The 20,986-nt window shown below is 38.0% G+C and overlaps 2 protein-coding genes across 5 annotated transcripts in view; one reads left to right on the forward strand and one right to left on the reverse strand.

The window, feature by feature from the left end:
• Positions 1-20,986, forward strand: part of slc43a1b (solute carrier family 43 member 1b) — a 131,512-nt gene that overhangs the window by 102,464 nt on the left and 8,062 nt on the right. The gene's annotated exons all lie outside the window — the stretch shown is intronic.
• The window catches only part of unc93b1 (unc-93 homolog B1, TLR signaling regulator), an 18,240-nt gene continuing 11,500 nt past the window's right edge, over positions 14,247-20,986 (reverse strand). For 3 of the 4 annotated variants that reach the window (XM_073814280.1, XM_065265296.2, XM_073814281.1), the window contains exons 8-14: positions 18,731-18,855; positions 18,338-18,520; positions 17,865-18,138; positions 15,639-15,757; positions 15,431-15,553; positions 14,849-15,133; positions 14,247-14,756 (exon numbers count right to left, since the gene is read on the reverse strand). In XM_073814280.1, coding sequence (XP_073670381.1) covers positions 14,879-15,133; positions 15,431-15,553; positions 15,639-15,757; positions 17,865-18,138; positions 18,338-18,520; positions 18,731-18,855 — 1,079 coding nt within the window. In that variant the 3' untranslated portion in view covers positions 14,247-14,756; positions 14,849-14,878. The remainder of the gene's footprint in view (positions 14,757-14,848; positions 15,134-15,430; positions 15,554-15,638; positions 15,758-17,864; positions 18,139-18,337; positions 18,521-18,730; positions 18,856-20,986) is intronic. The other variant, XM_073814279.1, reaches the window with a different exon arrangement.

Consider the following 20,986-nt stretch of genomic DNA (forward strand, 5'->3'; position numbering starts at 1 on the left):
TGAAAAGAAATGTATGTTCGAATCCTCAGTATTCATAAAAAGAGTAGGCGAGAATTCCCCGGATGCCCTACTGCCTCTTGCCAGATTCCGAAGCAAACATCGATGGATACTTTTCTATCTACTTTTCTACTTTTCCCAGGATACCACGGGAAAGGAATTGACAGTATTGACCAGCAACACGGGTGTTTTCAAATGTGAGTATTACAAACTAAAATTTGCACTTGTTGAACTACTGAAGAGTTAACTGTAAGTTGTTGAATGTATAGATGTGTAGACAGTGGTATATTTGACTTTGCTGTAAAAACACTAACATTGGAGCTCCTAAACCTGACCATGTTTGTTTCTGAATAAAGCTTTTATTCTTGTGCAGAAATGATGAAGAGAGACACTAACATCTGGGATGGACATGACTCCAGGCTACAAGGTACAGTTCTGTCTTGAAAAAGAGAATAAGAAACAGAAGGTCAAACTATTCATTAGTTTTCAAAGTTCGATTATCAATGACAAGACAAATACTTCCTTTTCATGAATATTTTAAGTTTTTGTAGATTAATGCTTTGCAGACAGTGAAAAATAATGAGGAGAAATCTGCAGATGGAGGACCTAATAAAATAGACAGTGATGTGTGGGTGTAAAGAAAGATTTAAAGTTTTAGAAAATCGATGTGTGGCATGCACATGTGTGTTATTGTCAGGTGACCGTGTTCGAGCAGGAGCATTTCCAAGGGAAATGTCAAGAACTCACCTCGGAGTTCTGCAACATCCATGTGCGTGGGTTTGACAACTTTCGCTCCATCCAAATAGAGAGCGGCGTGTGAGTCGCCCACTCTGTGTTAATGATTGCAAAATCTTGGAAATTTGGTAAGATAATTACACGATTAAATGCTTTTGAAGATAATTGGTCTTTCTAAACAATGACTTGCAAAATTATTTTTTATGTGAAATTTATCCTATAATAAATTGTATTGCTAGTTCGAAAAAAGTTGTTTAAGGCCCTGTGACATGCGTCCCAAAATACCAAATAACCTTAAACACTTCTTTTAACTAATCATTAACTTAAAAGTTGCCTAACTAAAGAAAATAGACGTTAGATCAATAACATGACTCAGGGGTGGTTTTCTGGCCAGGCTTATCCTAGTCCCAGATTAAAAATGCATGTTTGAGCTGCTTTAACTTAAAAACACCTTTTTAACATATTTTGTTGAAACTGTTTTGTTTTGAGATGCACACATGTAGTGTTTTTTGTAAGGTTTGTTTCTAAAAACTTCTTAAATTACCTAATATTAATAAGGCCTAGTCCTGGATTAACCTAAACCCTCTCCGGGAAACCAAATCATGCGCCTCTTAATGTTTGTTATGAAACTTGAAAAAACGAATTTGGGGAAATATTAAAACAAAAACTGTATATCTCTATAGACACGCTATTGAAAATCTTTGAATTGTCTTTACACGTAGCTGGGTGGATTATGAGCACCAAGACTTCCAAGGGCAGCAGTTTCTCCAGTTAAAGGGAGAATATTCGCGCTGTGATGCTAACAGTGGTAGTCTGGCCAAGGCCTACCATGTGGAAAAAATGATGTGCTTCACTGTTTGTGCATTAATGATACCTTTAACTGTGGATAAATGTGCACCTTTACATTTATGCCTTTGGTAGATAATTTTATTCAAAGCATTAAAGCTAGACAATATTTTTGTTCAAAGCAATGTTCCACTAGCCTGGTCCAACCAGACTCTCGTACATTCATTTCATTTGTACAGAGAGTCTGGCCACGCTCCATTGCAAAGCGTTACTTCATTAAGGAGGGTCCTCTGTTGAAGTTTAAAACTATTGGATCTGTCCAGAGTCGCTCAGGATCTGCCATAGGCGATCGCTAACGTGTGGTCGTGATCATGCGCCGAAACCGGACGGAAACAACAAGTCCGAATACTCAGACCAACAAAACTAGGCAAACATTGTTCTTGCTCCGGCTTTAACTTCTGTATTTTCGGCAGTTTTGCAACAACGGACCGAATAGCTTTTCTCACGTCTTTCTCGGCTGCCATTACTGAACTACAACTCAAACTGACGCACGACCTCGATGTCATCATTCTTGGAAACCCCCTCTGTTCGCTGATTGGACCTGCAGATATTTGCAGGAGAAAAGGAAGCTCTACACAGCAGTCCCAGACGTACTACTGAAGCGAAATGAAAATTAAGCGGAAGCATGTAGGAGGGCGGAGCAAGGCTAATGTTCCACCATATGAACTATACAATTTCTAAGCAATTTGACATAAAGGTTTAGCCTGCCAATCTGTAAAACAACAAAAATTAGAGTAACATTAAAAAGAGGCCCAATCCATATCTAAAGATAAAAATATAGAAACTTAGGCCAGAAAGCAACCACCCAGAAACACTCAGAACACCTTACAACACACACCGCCAGCGACTAGCAGCAGACGAGCTACGCAATCTTTTTATTTCAATGGAAGCAACAGGGAGCACTGGCAACAGGAAGTGGACGTGTCCAGCTATGTGACCAAGCTGAAAATAGTTCACGTTTTTGCAAATGATGAGCAACTTTCAAGAGCAACAACTAATAAAAGTGAAGTTGTGGACTTCACGTCACCCATCTTTTGACATTTGTGGCAAGCTCACACTACGAGATTTTTGGCTGGATTTAGCTGTATAACCCTTGGATTGCGACCAAATCATGCTTGTTGCAGTGGCAGAAGCTCGTTAAATATGAGCAGGCCAGCAACGTTATCCGAATCTCCAGCGCTCTAACTGATTTTTCCAAGTGGTCGATGTGTTGCCCTGAGGACTATCACAGACGCAACAATATTTCAAACCTGTTTGATATTATCGCCATGTGGTTTGTAATGTGAGCGACACATTGACAAATTGTAAATAATTCTAGCCAATCCAGATAGTATAAACGCAGAAATGTTGACCAATCGAAGGGCGAGTTGATTGAATATTTATAAAATAATGAAATTATCGTTGTAAATTCTTCTGTGAATTTTTGTAAGAAAACGCCTCTTTATCAAATGTTTTGTAGTGGTGCACCTCAGCATTGTGTTGTGTAGAGTCCAGCTATGACAAGACGACGACAGATGAGAAGAAACCTTGTTGCGTAATCTGAGTGATTTGGATAGTTTTCAAATCATGTAATGTGACCCTGGCTTTACTGAGAGGATGGTTACTCATTTGTTTATGTAGTTGTTATGACAATCAAAATTAGACCTCTTAACGGCCTCACCTGAAATTATTTTTTTTTAAAGGAAAACCTGACCTGGGACAAACCATAGACTGTAAAAAAATATGGACGTAGTGTCCGTGACGTCACCCATAGGTTTCTGAAGATTGTTTTGAAGCTAAAAGTAGGCAGTGTCTTCCGTCACCATCTTGGCATCACCGCGCATCACTCGCAGATATCCGAACATGGGTAAAGAGGCGGGACGTGGGTGAAGTTGAGGTGACTGGTTGCTAAAACCACGCCCGCCTAGGTTGACTTCAGTGACAGCAGTGACGGTTCACTCGTCACTCAAGTGGCCACGCCCTTAATTATGCAGAACTTTAAGCCTTAATACAATTTAAACGGATGAGTTACAAAAAAATTCACCCCCCTCACAGTTGGGATGAACGGCAAAATTTGCTATATAGACCAAAAACAGTTTTTGTACCAGGCTGTAAACATATTATTTTCTACTGTAAAGTTGGCCATTTCAACATGGTGGTCTACAGGAATTGACTCCCTTTTGGAGCCAGCCTCAAGCGGCCAGTCGATGAATTGCAGCTTAAATCACTTCCGTATTGGCTTCATCAGAGAGATCGGAAGGTTGCCCCTCGGGACAAACCGACAAAATTTACACCCGAGTCCGACCCAACCAAATAGCATTTTTTTAACCCACCTGTACCTGAATGTAAACGGCACTGACGTGTGTGCAGTCTGCCAGTGAGACAGAAAGAAACCCTGGTGGCCTCGCAACCAATTTGGTCCGCTGCTCCGTTTATTTTCCTTTGTTATCTTGACGACGACACCAAGGTAACTGCAGTGTGTATTCAAAATTGATTGACAGGTCTGGCTCAACGAAAATCAACCTACTGCCAGCCACATGATCACACAAGCTCTCTTGGCAAACAGAGGGGGGTTGGAAAAGGACTTGATGCACGCACGCAAATAATTTGGGTCTTCTCAGGATTGTTCGGCAAAAACACATTCATTTTAAATGACCCGAGATGAGGCTGCTAATATTATACCTGACGCGAGACCCATGCTGCTGATATTATGCCTGACCCATGTCCGACCCACACATGAAATCACTCAGCACCGCGCAGCGCTGTTTTAAAAAAATCGAACACATTGTTTTCAATGAGTATACGCACACCGCCGCTGACAGGTGGCACCCAGCTACGACTCAGGAAGTTGCTTAAAATCCCTGTCATGCCACAGAGCGCCATTTACATAGTTTAACATTCAATAACATCATATTTGTCCCAAATCATTAACGATTAACATTGGCTGATAAAGTATATTTTGCATTTTGAAGTAGACGCTATCTGACTAAGCTTCTGGTGTATAATACCTCAGAGTTGTCCTCGGCGCGACGCTGTGCTGCGCGTCCGGTGTGCGACCCTCTTTAGGCGTTCTAATTCTTGTTGTCCTAGTAACACTTAAAAACAATTAAGTAAAAAGCCACTGCAGTAACTCATGAAAGATGAATGAAGTGACCTTCACGCTTCACTCCCATTGGTAGACAGTGAGCAGTGTTGTACATATTAATACCTCAGTTACTTTTTAAAAAAGTAATGCGAGTTACTTTTCAGTTTAATTAATTAAATTTAAAATAAAATAATGTGCTGAATTAAACTGAACATATTAATGTAGAATTACATACTCTGTGCGCCTGAACAGTTTGAGTCAGAAACGGAGATGGCAGGCCAGAGCTTGACATTTTTGCAATCTTAAAAAACACTCCTGCAACGCCTGAAAGAGATCAAGCCTCAGCTAAGTAAGAAAAAGTAACGCAAAAGTAACTTAAAAGTAATGTAAGTATTACTTTCCATGAAAAAAATTTAAGTAACGCATTTAGTTACTTTTTTGGGGAGTAGCTTAATATTGTAATGCATTACTTTTAAAAGTAACTTTCCCCAACACTGTCTGAGAGTAGCTCATTTTTACATAAAACTCAACTTTTCTCAACTTTGTCACACCGCTGGACACGCCCACTTCCTGTCGTCAACAGTCACTGATGCACGTGTTGCTCTGCCACTGCTGGTCATTGGCAGTGTGCACATAGCATAGAAACCAATTATCAAAGCAAAATTGCATTGTTTTACATAAGCAAATAGCACTTACATTTTCTTATGCAATATTATAGCCATACCAAGCGCTTTTAAAAAGTTTGCTTGTGAAATTACTGTAGCCTTGTGGGGTAAGATAAGATGAGAATTATGAGATGTGCTTAGTTTGAATGGTGCACTGATTAACTCTAAACTAGATTTTCACACACAATAGTCTATTAAAGCTGTCTGTCGGTTTGCCTGGCTTCATAAGATGCCATTCTGAAAAGCCACACATCAGAGTTCTGGGACTGCAATGAAAGTAAATTATAATCATAAATCTTAAAAGTGATGCTTTTATGTTTTTTTTGACCGCCTGCGTATCTTCTTCAATCTCTCATTAAAGCACTGTGTCTTGTCCTTCTTTTCTCACAATTCCCTTTATTTCTTTTGTGATGTGTGATGATTACCCCATCTCGGTTGGCCACAGGATGGGGCGGCACACGAGTGGGCTCACTGCATGTGCGCCGTGGCACGTGAGTATTGTTTAACAAAACATAATCAGTGCCAATCTGTAGACTGTATTTCTCATGCCCAACAGCTGTGCTGACAATATGCATCAGTTTGCCGTCACATGCCCATATTTCATAACTCCTACTGCTTGTATTTGTGAAGTGTTAGTCTTAGTAATATCGCTTCACTCCAAAAACACTACACTGAGTCTCACGGTTGGATAAAACATTGACTTCACATCTGAAGTCACAGGCACATACGCACACACTCGGTGTCTATATCACATTACACAATAATGCAGTGCGAATGCCGCATCTGGTATGTGGTGACGTTTTATCAGCATTTCAGTGCATATCAGCACTAGAAGCTGATAATTTAAAGTGTAAAATTCACACGTAAATGCACCTAGATCCACCGATCTCTCACGTCTGGATAGCTGTTATTGACAAGTTAACTACCTAGGAGATTTTTATCACCTTGTTGGAATGCATGGTGGAGTTCCTCCTGATCTTTAAGCTGAAGCATGATTGTATTGAGACCCTCTTACCCCAAACCATCTGCTGAGTTACACTGAAATGAAAACCCACATTTTTATTCTATAGATCTGTTAGTATCCCATCAGGGTTTACTTTTAATCCCTTAAATGAGCCTTCCTGAAGCCCAACAGGTAGAGCATGACGCTAGCAAAGTCATGGATTGCCTGGCTTTGGATAAAAGATGTAATGCGCTAAGAAACATTCAATTTTCAAAATCATCTTATCATCTTTATACAAAAGCTTGTTTTGTTCTATTCAGTCCATATCTTATCTTTGTCTCCTCACTTTTCTTTGTGTACTTAACAGTGATGTCTTTTGTATCCTGTTTTGACTATAATCTGCAGAGAAGCATTCCAGGAATGTTATCATTGTACGTACACTCACCTAAAGGATTATTAGGAACACCATACTAATACTGTGTTTGACCATCACACCATTACACCACAATCACCAGCCTGCACAGTGGTAACAACGCCTGATCGATCCATGTTCTTATTCTGTTTACGCCAAATTCTGACTCTACCATCTGAATGTCTCAACAGAAATCGAGACTCATCAGACCAGGCAACATTTTTCCAGTCTTCAACTGTCTAATTTTGGTGATCTTGTGCAAATTGTAGCCTCTTTTTCCTATTTGTAATGGAGATGAGTGGTACCCGGTGGGGTCTTCTGCTGTTGTAGCCCATTCGCCTCAAGGTTGTGCGTGTTGTGGCTTCACAAATGCTTTGCTGCATACCTCAGTTGTAACTAGTGGTTATTTCAGTCAAAGTTGCTCTTTTATCAGCTTGAATCAGTCAGCCCATTCTCCTCTGACCTCTAGCATCAACAAGGCATTTTCGCCCACAGGACTGCCACATACTGGATGTTTTTCCCTTTTCACACCATTCTTTGTAAACCCTAGAAATGGTTGTGCGTGAAAATCCCAGTAACTGCAGATTGTGAAATACTCAGACCGGCCGTCTGGCACCAACAGCCATGCCACGCTCAAAATTGCTTAAATCACCTTTCTTTACCATTGTTACATTCAGTTTGGAGTTCAGGAGATTGTCTAAACCAGGACCACACCCCTAAATGCATTGAAGCAACTGCCATGTGATTGGTTACTTAGATAATTGCATTAATGAGAAATACACACAAAGTTGTGTACAAATGTTATTTAGTTAGAATTGAATCCTGCTTCTGTTGAGTCAATGGCTGTTTTTCAATATGCGTTCTTCAGCAATCTTGCGTCCTTGCGTCCTCGCTTTACGTCATCATTAACCTTCGAACTTCAATTCCAATTCTCAAGAACGCAAGTACAGAGGACGCATGAAAATACCCGGATATGTTCTTCATATCGAGAATTCATCGATTAGAGCTTTGAAATAGGTTTACGCCCCAGAAGTCATTGCGGCAAAACAATGGCGGAGGTCAGGTAACCAACAGGAAGATCGCCCACATCTCAATTCTGACTGGTGGGTTCTGTGTTCTCGCGACCTTCTGAGTTCGTTCTTTCAAGGTCGCCTGGCAAGACCGATCTCCACGAGAACGCAAGTCCATCCTTTGCGTTCTTGGAATTGAGAAACAGCCAATGTGCTTAAAAAACGTCAATAGTTGAAGTTCAGACTACGCTAGCATATAGCATTAACTAGCATATAGCGCTAACTCAGCAGTCACAACTTTGTTTTTGACATTGTAACAACTTTGTACTTCATTTAATGTATAATTTAATATTGGGGCGTACATCGCAACTGTAACGTCACAGTCGGGGTTATGTGAGATTAGCCTGTTTTCCAGCAGTATTTTGCATGCACAAGGTTTACATAAGAAGGAGGAAACAATCGTGTTTGAGGCTCACGATGTGCCATTACCATGTACAGAACTTTTATTATTCATCTATGCCCAGGTAAATACAGTTTTACATTCTACGGCACCTTTCAGCCTATGGATCGAAGAACGGAATGGACAGTACAGAGAGCAAATGTGCAAACAGAAGATATCTACAGTCACTTTATGAGGTACAGTGTGGCTATTTCTCAGAGCATCACTAAATAACACCAGTTTTTTTACTTACCGCACAATGAGTTTTCAAAATATCACCAGACATAATCTAAATCTGGCAGATATGTATTTATATCTGCATCAGAGAGTCAAAACCGTTCAGGATCGAGATGTGTTTGTTTATGCAAACATGTCATGCTCTGTGACGTTTGAGTGCCATAAGTGACAGATGGGAGTGTGTGTTCAACCATTTGAAGAGGAGGACGATGGTTGAGTAATAAATACATACCTCAAACTAGCATCTTTTATCTTTATGTCTCTGTGTGTGTTCATCTGAGACTGAAGGTCTTTAAGTGAATATATATGCCATTAGTTAATACAGTAAAGGTGACCTTGTTTATGAAACTCAGGCTAAAGTCTCATAATCTGAGAATAATGTCAAAATGAAATTGAAATTAAAAACGTACATTTATTTTAATATTGTAGTATTTTTCTACAAATGACTTTTTTGAAAAAATTAATTTGCCCTCATAATTTCCCATCAAAAATGCTTTCCTCTCCTCCACGATCTCTTTGGTCTTTACTTCAGGTCACGAGGGCGGGGCCCATCATGACTCAACTTCCAACGGTCCAATCAGTTCTCGATGGACGAATTCAAGTGTTGCCTTACCTTTTTTTTTCAGGCGCCGTTTACTTGGATATACTTCACGACAGGGAAAAATTTCATTGATTTTAAGAGATTAGAGCATCAAAATTGATTTTAAATTGATCAAGCTTAAAGGTGCAATTTGTAAAATATTTGCAGTAAAATTTTCAAAAACCACTAGGCCAGTGTTATATATTTTGTCCAGCTGATTACTATCAATATCTGTAATGTTTTCAACTACTTGTAAATTGTGAGATAATTGCCATTCAAAACATTGACACGGGGCAGTGCAGTCTCCTGTCAATGACGTTAATATACATGTGACCCCTTGTCACCGCCTTGACTGACGTAAAAACCACATGACAACACTGGTCGAGTTCAAAAAAATAACATGGGGGCCAAGGAAGCGACTGGAGCACCAATTTAGTGTAAATAAATGTATATTTTCACTTTTTACACATTTTAATTGCATTTCTAGCGAGAAATTATTATTGTAGTTTTCAAATATGTGATTAGTTATCACAAAGGTGCTCTCTGTTTATATTTCAAACACGCTGCCTTCATGCCTCCGAAGTCATGGCCTCATGAGGGAGCGAGGCAACAAGTCTTTCGGATGCAGCGAGCCAGTGTCGTGGACACGCCCGCCGACAGGGGGGGACAAACGGGTCTGTTGTCCCGGGCCCAGGGTGGGGTGGGGCCCAGAGGGGGGCCCAGAACTGGAACCTATGGAATAATTGATAAAAAATAAAGAAAATATTTGATTAATTTGATTTGAAGTTCAGTACACTCAATATGTCCTGTCAGACTCAGCACAAGTCCGGTGCTCAGAAAAGAAAAGAAAATAAGAAAATATAGGCCTTATAGAGGAAAATAGAATTCCTAATTATCCCCATTAGGAATCTGTGACCGCAGATATAGTCACTGCATCGCGTGTGTTTAGAAGTCTGTGCTGTTTGCTGTGAGGTTTTTATGAGAGAAAGCACAAACTATTTAATATTTAATATGTAAAACTTGAATTTGAAATAAAACTTACCGCGGAGAAGATAATGAATTCGCTATCGTCTCTATTGCTAAGTGATGCGAAAATTATTTATTATTTCAAATCCGTTTACAAGATAAATATACATTGTGTTGTTAAACAGATGAAATTATCTTGATATAGGCTACATTGATTATGAGAAGCCTTTTCTTTTTAATGTTACACTGTAGACAGTAATATATGTAATTTATATAAAACTCTATGGTCGTGACAGCACATTGTCCATTATCTGTTGGTTCATGTTGGTCCAGTTTAATTCAGGGTAATCCTTTAGTAAAATGTAATTATAAAATATTTTATTGTTTTGTAATATTCACAGCGCACATTCTCTCAGATCGTTTTAAAACATTTTTAATTATTCTGCAAAATTCCGCATAGATTTTGCAAAAGAAATCCGCAGAAATAGAAAAAATAACTCCTTACACAGATTCCTTACACAGCTGTACTACTCTTGCACCAATTAAAGCAGTTCAGATTTGTTTTAAATGGCAAAATAGTTATATTTCTTTTTTTATTTACATTTTGGAGTATTTTTGTTTGTTCAAGCGGTTCGCAGCCGACAGCAAGTTGACGACATGTTTGATGAATTGAACTCTCAAATCAACACTTCACTTGCCTATAATAACAACTATATAAAATATATATTTTCAGCATATCACAGTGTTAGTTTAAACGTTTATTATCAACACACACTATTTTTAAAAAGTGGAGGCAGATTGCTCTGCTGCTCGCAGCTGCAACGGGTGCAGAAATAAAAAAATGAAAAGGGCTATAGCTACAAAACGAAACGAAATAAACATGAAACGAATAAACATGCAACCTGCCTTATCTTACAACTTCGCTATGCATATATATATGTATTATAGATTATGTCTTGGATGCTGTTTGCATAGATTATGCGCAGTATCCAAGGTTTTAATCTAGTCCTCCATTAATATTTTTTCCCGGTGAGCTGAAGGTGCTGTTAAAGCAACACTATGTAGTTTCCATGTAAAAATGACTTACAGCTCCCCCATGTGGTTGAAAAGCGCAACAGTGCCTGGTATCAGACACTCTTTTGCAGGCAGGAGGAGGGGCGGGGCTGTGTTTCCTACCCTCCACCGCCACTTTCAGAGTGTGCTTGTAGGAGCTAGGAGGCTGTTCAGGTTGCACCAACAGTACAGTTTGTCCAGTTAAAAGTTGTTCTATCACTGAAATAATTTTAGAGACATTATTTAAAGGTAAAAAAACTACATAGTGTTGCTTTAAATAAGCAACAGCTGCATTGTAAATGTGTGTCTGGCTGTGCTTATAGCGGACTCGTGCTATAGGTTAAAAGTCTTACTACGTTTGTTTTGCAATCATCGTCTGTCAAAATGTTATTTTAATTAAATTGAAAAACATAAAAAGATGGAGAAGCCTAAATAAGCCAGAGGTCCGCCCGCGTATCAGCTGTGACGTTAAAATTGGCCGAAACCCGACCTGAGGGGTGTAAAAAGGTCGGGTCGGGCTTGGGCTGAAATGCAGGGCTCTACCCTCAGTCGCATTCATTGAGAAAAATGTAATGCATGCTCATCATGAAAGCTCTTTACAAAATAATATCCCTCTGGGCTTTTGGTTCAAAGGCGTGCATGTTTGGAGAAATATTGATTGAGTTTATATGTTTACTTCAAATTTCTAAAGAGAGGAGTAATATTTATTCAATTTTTAGTCCAAACACAGCATAATATTAGCTGAAGTTGTTTTACTGATATTTCCAATAGTCTGTTCATAATTCATACGTGATTATGATATTTTGTTTCAGTATACAGCGTCAGTACACTGAAAAAAATGATTCATTGAATTTAATCAGTTTTTTTTTTAAGGTAAGTGGTTGCAATCAATTTATTTAAGCTACATTTAAACAAAAGTTTTATATTTTATTTTACTTTACTAATCTTTTTGTTTAAATGTAGCTTAAATAAATTGATTGCAACCACTTACCTTAAAAAATGTATTAAATTCAATGAATATTTTTTTTCAGTCTACTACATTTAAAGGTGCAGTGTGTAAATTTTAGAAGCATCTAGTGGTGAGGTTGCAAATTGCAACCAACGGCTCAATCCACTGCTCACCCCTCGCTTTTGAAACGCATAGATAAGCTACAGTAAAACATGTCATCGTCAGAGACAACTTAGTAAAAAAAGTTTGTCCGTTAAACGTTTCTGTAGAAACATGGCAGCACAAAATGGCGACCTCCACGTAAGGGGACCCTCTGTGTATGTAGATAAAAACGTCTCATTCTAATGTAATAAAAACATAACGGTTCATTATAAAAAGGTCTTTATACACCCCTGATAATATAGTTTAGTATATTATTTTGCATTTCTGTCAAGAGATCCTTCTAAAAATCACGAAAAGCACCTTTAACTAAATGTTTTATACAATGTATAATATGCAATATTTGTGGGTCCTGAATCTGATAATGCCAAATCTCTTGTTACCAGTAAAAAGTAAGGGGTGGGGGGGCCCTCTAAGATTATCTTGTCCCGGGCCCAGGCAAGACTGTCAGCTGGCCTGGTCGTGGACAAATGCGGAACTATGCGTTAACGCCTGTCGGGCTACGTGCTTGCTTATGGACTTATGGATTACTTTTTACCATCTGCCGCTGGTTGTGTCAGCAAAGACAGCTCCCGTAAACGTACGGGCCAATCAAAAGACCCAAGAAGAGTTTGGAATAAAACGAGAGAAAGATTGAGGATCAATTTGGTGTTGCATTATCTGGATGGTGAGAGCTTTGCGACAATATTTAACTAGACCAATATTCTGATCCTGCTTGTGTTTTACGCGATGGGTGAGTTGTTTTGATTCGTAACCCTTCAAAAACCGTATGCTATTATATTGATCACAACATTAGTGTGTAGATTGTAATCAGCGCGTCTTCCCGCAGACGATATTCACATCAAAGGTATTGTACAGCAATATAAATGGTCATTTTAAGATGCTTCACAATAAGATTTGTACTGTCAATACATTATGTGAAAAATCATTGTAGATTGTAAGTTGAAAACTTAATTCTGTGCTGTGTTAACCATCGAATTTGGACTAATACTGTGATATCTATGACTAACAATTTCGTTTTGAACATCACATATAAACTTACATAATGAAATAAACGATGTCATCAAACGCAACATTTATAAGACTTGATTACCTTATCCATCAACGTGATTTCTCGTTCGCATCTGATTGATGGCCATCAGCGGTTGAGTTAAAGACTACAAATCCCATAATTCCACGCTGCTTCGGAGCGTCATTAAACAACGTAATTTGATGTTATTGTGTTTTGGCGCCATCTAGTGGTAAAAATTCTACATATTCGACCTTTAATATTAACCCTGGAGAACCCACGGGTCAAATTTGGCCAATTTTAATTGATGCTAAGAGAAGGGTTCTTGGGTTCTCCAGGGTTAAAGATATCAAGGTTATATTTTTAGAGAATGTTTTTACAGGGTGATTTGATGTAGAAAACAGTCAATCACAAAAAAAACTTTTACTTTATAAATTGTTTGACTTTATAAAATAACTTTACTGTCAGATTAAAAGATACAAAACCTGTCACTGATACCCTTTAACGCTTTCCCCGCCACTGACAAGTTATATAGTCAATTAAGAGAAAACATTTGCATGAAAAAAAACCGTGTTCCTGAGTTTTTATGGTAATCTGTATACCGCATTTATCCACTAGATGGCCCAATTTATAAAACAGTCATAAAAACATTACACTCGGTGTATGTTTTTGATAATCGTTCTCAATCTGATCTCTAACAAAATTCTTTCACAAAAAATGCAATTATTTTAGCTTTTTGCTAAAAATCTGTATTTTTGAACTATTTTGAGTTTATAAGCAGAGAAAAAAATATAGATAGGATGAAACTTTTTTTTCCCCGTCTTGTTTGTTTATTTATTGTTTAAAAGCAGAGGGTCTGTTCTTTCATTTGATATATTTGTGTCTTGATATATTTTTAGAAGAAAATTTTCTTGGAAAGCACTTTGTGAAACTTTTGTGAAAATCAAAAATGCTGCCGGCAAGAATAAAGGCTGGCGGGAATGAGTTAAAAAGGCCCTAATATGTACCATTTATATTCAGATATGTGTACATTTGGTACCAATATTTACCAAATGGTACGGCTTAAAAAAGGGTACCACCCCAATGACAGGTTTTGCAGAGTGTAGCACTATAAAGTTAATTCAAGTGCTAGATTAAAAAAAAATGCTGCCATTTTTTTTTAATAAAAAGTTTTATTTAAAAAGTATAATTTTTTCATTACAAATAAGTATTTAAAAAAGCAACAAGGCACTCATTCCGTGCAACACATCATTGAGTCGAGACAATATTAACAATATAACACTTATGTAAAGAAACAATTAGATTTTTATCCTTTCTGTCATTTTAATTAAAACATGTTTAAATCATTTCACAACACCATAAACAATCTTAAAGTCAAATACAAAAAATGAAATGTAATTTTTATAGAAACTATACTGAAATGATTCTTTAGTGGGTTTTATTAGAAGGAAAATCCCTTAAAGAAATATTACAAGATAAAAAAGGAATTCAAGTAAAATACAAACTTAAGCATATTACCTTGACCAACAGTTCAAAATTGACAGGATTACATTTCTATGGCAACAAACCACCTGACCTTACGAGGTACTGCAATTTCCTCTTTTCGGTTCTCATTCAATGTATCACTTCTACTTTTTTTGAAACCGTGGGTTATTTTCTGACCTTCATTTTCACAGCTGGCCCGCACTTTCCCTTTACAAAGCAAATAAAAATATATTTATAATAACGAGTGCATTTTTTTTTGCCATTTCTTTACTTTAAATCGAACTCTTCACAGTATTTACCATCCTCTGAATAGTTTCATCTCCACTTTTCTATTCTCTTGTGTGGTGGACATAATCCTCTCTCTCCCCTGCCTGCTCGTAGGCGGCGTTGTCGTGTCTCTTCCTCCGATCTCTAACCCCGATCCTCTCTGGTCCTGGTAAACCCTGGGAGTCAGCGTCTGAATTCTGGTCTTCCTCAACCAGGGGCCTACCCTCCTCCTCCATATTCTCGTCATCATCGGCATCGCTCAGATCTGTGTCGGATTTGTCAGAGTTTTCTTCTTCGAGGTATCGGTAACCTTTGACCTTTGTTGAACAGGATATTTATAAGCCATTAGTAAAGAAAGGGATTGCACAAACGCCCATTTCATGATGAAAGACTTTTAAAAACATTTTAGTGTTAAGTGTTGCAGATAATGTGTGTGAATTACATTTGTAAAATTCCTGATGTCACAAACAACCAAAATTTGACATTTTGTCAATGGGTAACGTCAACCATGTGCTTACCAAAATTCATAAAAATATCTTGTTTCAACTGAACTATGTCTTTATGCATAAGCTATAGTCGTAGGGTTGGTTCATATACCAAGTGCAGCCATGTACCTTATGCCGTGGACGAGGAATCCGTGGCAATCTAAATTGAATTCTTGCCGCCAGGCGACGCTCCATCTGCACGTAGCAGAAAGACGCCACCACAAGAGCGAACAACAGGAGTCCAAGTTTGGCCTTTTAAAAGTGACCAAAGAAATAATCATAATCTGAGTAGTCGAATTCAAATCTAATTTCAAAATCTATAAAAATAAGGTTTTACCCTCATAGGCAACGCAGTCCAAAGGTAGACAATGAAGATGGCAACGGCCTGCCACCAATGGTAGATGGTATAAATGAAGTCTAGTCGCTCCTTATCCTCGTACAGCATCCCCAACAAAACTACATAAAAAACACACACATCAGTCAGACTGTTTATGATATATCACAGATTGAATCTCATTAAATTCATCTAGATGGCTAATTCCTGTACACTGTAAAAAGTGAAAGTTGGATTAACCTAATGGTGCAGTGTGTACATTTTAGCGGCATCTAGTGGTGAGGTTGCGAATTGGAACCAACGCTCAATCCACCGTTCACCGAAATGCATAGAGAAGCTACGGTAGCCGCCACAGGACAAACATGTCATAGTCGGAGAAAACTTAGTAAAAAAAGTTTGTTGTAGAAACATGGCGGCACAAAATGGCGACTTCCATGTAAGGGGACCCGCGGTGTATGTAGATTAAAAACAACTCATTCTAAGGAAATAAAAACATATCTGTTCATTATGAAAGGTCTTTATACACCACTGATAATATAGTTTTGTATATTATATTGCATTTCTGCCAAGAGATACTTCTAAAAGTTACATACTGCACCTTAAAAAAATTACTTCAATTGGAAAAATGTATTTTAAGTGAAAACTTTAAGTTGAAAAAAAACTTATTTTACAGTGTTACCAATTGAAGTACTTTTTAAAGATATTTTCATCTTAAATCTTCTCACTTTAAGTGAATATTTTAAGTTGAAAAAGCTTAATTTTTAGGTCTTAAATTGTCTCACTTTAAAGGGGTCATATTATGAGATTTTTTAAGATGTAAAGGTGTCCCCAGAGTGCGTATGTGAATTATTAACACAGATAAATTATGTTGAAATAGGGTATGCTAGAAGTGCCACTTTGTAGGGGCAAGCAAAAATGTGTTTTTAATTTTAAATTAACATTTTTTAATTTTTCACCCTAAATTCTCTCACTGTAAAGGGGACATATCATGAAAATGTGACTTTTTCTATTTTAATTGCTATATTTGGTTCCCCATTGCTTCTATCAACCAAGAAAATGTGATAAAGATCAACCCAGTAACTAAGTTTTGGTAAACCATTCTCACTGTAAGCATGTGAAAAAAATAGGTCGTTGAAATTTGGCTCCCCTTGTGATGTCAGAAGGGGATAATAGCACCCCTTAATCTGCACTATCCAATCATAGCACTGCCATTTAGTGCAGATATCAACTCATTTGCATTTTAAATGACACCCAAAAACACAATTTTTGCTCACACCTAACAAAGTGGCAATTTTAACATGCTATAATGAATTATCAATGTGTATTTTGAGCTTAAACTTCACATACGCACTCTGGGGACACCAAAAATTTAAAAAGTCTTATGAAATGTCCCCTTTAAAGTAATAAAAATTCAGTTTTACCAATTGAAGTAATTTGTTTAAGTAGATCAAACTTTCACTTTTTTAAAGTAATTTTTTGCCCATTTTTTTGCCTTTGTTTGATAAACAGTAATGTGTTGAGAGGACAGGAAATTACAGGGTGGAGGGAGGGGTACGGGAATGGCAAAGGGGATGGTACTCTCTTGAGAAATGTGCCATTCTAACTTCCCAGTTGCTATGTGTCAACAACACTCAGTACGCTGCCTATAAAGACATCATAGGCTCATTCCTAATGTAAAGGCCTTTTTAAAATATAGACTACTTCCTAAAACCTAGTTTGAAACAAAAACGCAGTGTCGCATATAGTCTTTGTAGAGAAAACAATCCCAGAATGCATTGCGTCAAACATAACAAAAAAAGGTTGTGAGAAAAAATGTATTGCAAAAAACGTCATCACAGTAAGTTTAGTTCAAATATTATTTTACCCAATATCCTTGTGTAGTACTGACTTTAAAGCATATACTGTATGTGAGCCGATACTGCAACTTTAAAGACTCAGAACCTTTCAAACCAGTCAGTTTTGAGCAAGCCCACACACGATTTGAATGCATAAAACTCTGCATAGAAATAAAAAAAGCCATCGTTTACAAAGTTCGCTGTTAGCAATAAGAGTACTCACAGTTCAATTTAACCACATTTAAATCCGGATTTTATCGGCGCCTGCTTATAAGATTCCACAGTGCTGCCTTAGGACACGGGTGCCTACGTATTCAGTAGGCAGTCAGGCAGCTTAAGTTTTGGAACAGATCTAGTGTGCATGCTTAAGGGTGTAAGTTGCATTTGTACTTACTGCTCAGTCCTGTCTTGTTAAGGGCGGTGCCCAGACCCCAGAGGGCAGAGAGCACCAGCAGATATGGAAGATATTCAGGGTGTCTTGGCAATGGTGACCAGCACATCAGTGCTATTAGCAGGACGAAGTGCACGAAGGCCCCCCCGAGGAGAATAACCGGCCTGGGCAAGCGCAGCATGGTGAGGGCCAAGGCCGAACAGATGGAGGATGACAAACCATACACCATCACTAACAACCACAGCTTCTCCATTCCCACTACACACACGCCATATGACTGAGATATGATAATGGGGGAGAATATAGAGAGGGAGAAAACCAGTTTAGAAAATGACAAACTGTGCGCTGTCACTTTAATTCTTTGATTGACCTTAATAAGAGGCAAGCAGGTTTATTTGCAGCATCTCGACTAAAACACACTGACTTCAACTAGTGCAATAACACACAGCGCAGTTAAATCGTCCATTTTCTCTCACCAGTATGAGCCCCTTGACGGCAAAGAGCACCTCGAAGCCAGAGTAGATGAAGAACGGACAGAGCAGGCGGATACGGTAGTCTCGTAAGTGCTTGAAGGGCAACTGGAAGATGTTTCCCCAGCCGATACTGCGAAGGTCGATCTCCTCCGTGGGCCGGTATGCGGCTCCACACAATGCAAGGAACTGCACAGGGAACATAGACGGCTCACATCTTTCCTTTCGTAATATGATCAACAAAATAATGGTCTCAAAAGTGCTTCTGGCTTAGAATTAAATCTGCCAGTTAGTTGATTATCAGATGCACATTAGAAATAAAGTTTTGTGGATATTAGCCAACACTGTTTTAGTGCTAATATTTGGGTATTAGAGAAGATGATGAAGATGAGGCCGTACGATGATCATGGCGAGGAAGGCTGCACCCATGAGAACGCTTTCAACCTCGATGAGCAGCAGAGAACGAGGCAGGCTGCGTAAAACCGTCTTGTTTAAATTCAGAATCACCCCTCTACCTTCGGCTCCTGGATAAAAGAGAGGAGAAACATCAATTTTTCACCATTTTAACCGTAACTGCTTTTAACCATGATTAATGCATTAAGCAAGTGCGTAACCTAATATGTCACCCTGTCTGTGAAACCCAGGCTAAGGAGCATCAAAGTTTGATTTCAATTATTGATTTTACATTAACATTGATTTCAATCTTTGACATGGCCTTGCTCCGTCAATATTATTAAGATATCAAGGTTATATTTCCACACAATGTTATTTAAATTTTTTATGTAGAAAAACTGAATCCCAAAAAATAACTTTAGCTGGGTTTTTACAGACAAGGTCACATATTTCAGATTAGGAGGCAGGCTGGCTCATTTAGTGCTCTAAACAAGATAACATCTGAGGTAAAATGTCCTAGGTGTAATGGTGCATTCACACCAGACGCAGATGAAACGTTAAGCGCGTGTGATTTACATGTTAAGTCGATGCAAAGACGCAATATAAAAATCTAAATTTGCGGATATTCTCGCCACGTTAACCAATCGGGAGCGTGCCCTGTAGTGTTGTGATTATGACGTAGTGACCTGAGGCTCATTCTCTTAAATAAACCCTAAAATGTTCATGCATCTAACTATGTGCAATTTATTTTTTTAGCTTATTTGCTTATGAAGTTCTTAAGCGAATTGCGCAAATTTCATGTGAGAATTAAGCGAGTTAACTCAAAATGTTCAAGCAGCTAACTATGCACAACTTTTTTTTTAACCTTATTTGCTTATGAATTTCATGCGCGAATTGCGCAAATTTCACACGCGAATGATGTGAATTTCATGTGAGAATTAAGCAAATTAACTCAAAATGTTCAAACATCTAACTATGCGTGGGTTTTTTAGCTTATTTGCTTATGAATTTCATGCGGGAATTGCACAAATTTCACACGGATGATGCGAATTTCACACGCAAATGATGGGAATTTCACACGCGAATTATGCAAATTTCATGCGAGAATTAAACGAGTTACCTCAAAATATTTAAGGCTCGTACTATGCGCAAATATTTTTAGCTCATTAGCTTATGAATTTCTTGCGCAAATTTCACACGTGGATGATGCCAGTTTCATGCGAGAATTAAGAGAGTTAACTCAAAATGTTCAAGCATCTAACTATGCGGGGTTTTTTTTAGCTTATATGCTTATGAATTTCATGGGGGAATTGCACAAATTTCACACGGATGATGCAAATTTCACACGCGAATGATGGGAATTTCACACATGAATTATGCAAAAAGAATTAAAGGAGTTACCTCAAAATATTTAAGGCTCGTACTATGCGCAAATATTTTAAGCTTATTAGCTTATGAATTTCATGCGCAAATTGCGCAAATTTCACACGCGGATGATGCGAGTTTCATGCGAGAATTAAGCAAATTAACTCAAAATGTTCAATCATCTAACTATGCAGGGTTTTTTTTAGCTTATTTGCTTATGAATTTCATGCGGGAATTGCACAAATTTCACACGGATGATGCGAATTTCACACGCGAATGATGGGAATTTCAACGGGAATTATGCAAATTTCATGCGAGAATTAAACAAGTTACCTCAAAATATTTAAGCTTGTGCTATGCGCAAATTTTTGTTAGCTTATTTGGTTATGAATTTCATGCGCAAATTGCGCAAATTTCACACGCAAATGATGCAAATTTCATGTGCAAATGAAGTGTGTTAACCCTAAAATGTTCATGCATCTAAATAAGTGAGATTTTTTTTTAGCTTATTTGCTTATGAATTTCTTCCGCAAACTGCGCAAATTTCACACGCGAATGATGCAAATTTCATGCGAGAATTAAGCGAGTTAATTCAAAATGTTCAAGTGGCTAACTATGCACAATTTTTTATTACCTTATTTGCTTATGAATTTCATGCACGAATTGCGCAAATTTCACACGCGGATGATGTGAATTTCACACGCGAATTATGCAAATTTAATGCGAGAATTAAGCGAATTAACTCAAAATGTTCAAGCATCTAACTATGCGTTTTTTTTTTGCTCATTTGCTTATGAATTTCATGCGGGAATTGCACAAATTTCACACGGATGATGCGGATTTCACACGCGAATGGTGGGAATTTCACACGCGAATTATGCAAATTTCATGCGAGAA

This window comes from Paramisgurnus dabryanus, chromosome 4 (assembly GCF_030506205.2).
Source record: "Paramisgurnus dabryanus chromosome 4, PD_genome_1.1, whole genome shotgun sequence".
Classification (NCBI taxonomy): domain Eukaryota; kingdom Metazoa; phylum Chordata; class Actinopteri; order Cypriniformes; family Cobitidae; genus Paramisgurnus; species Paramisgurnus dabryanus.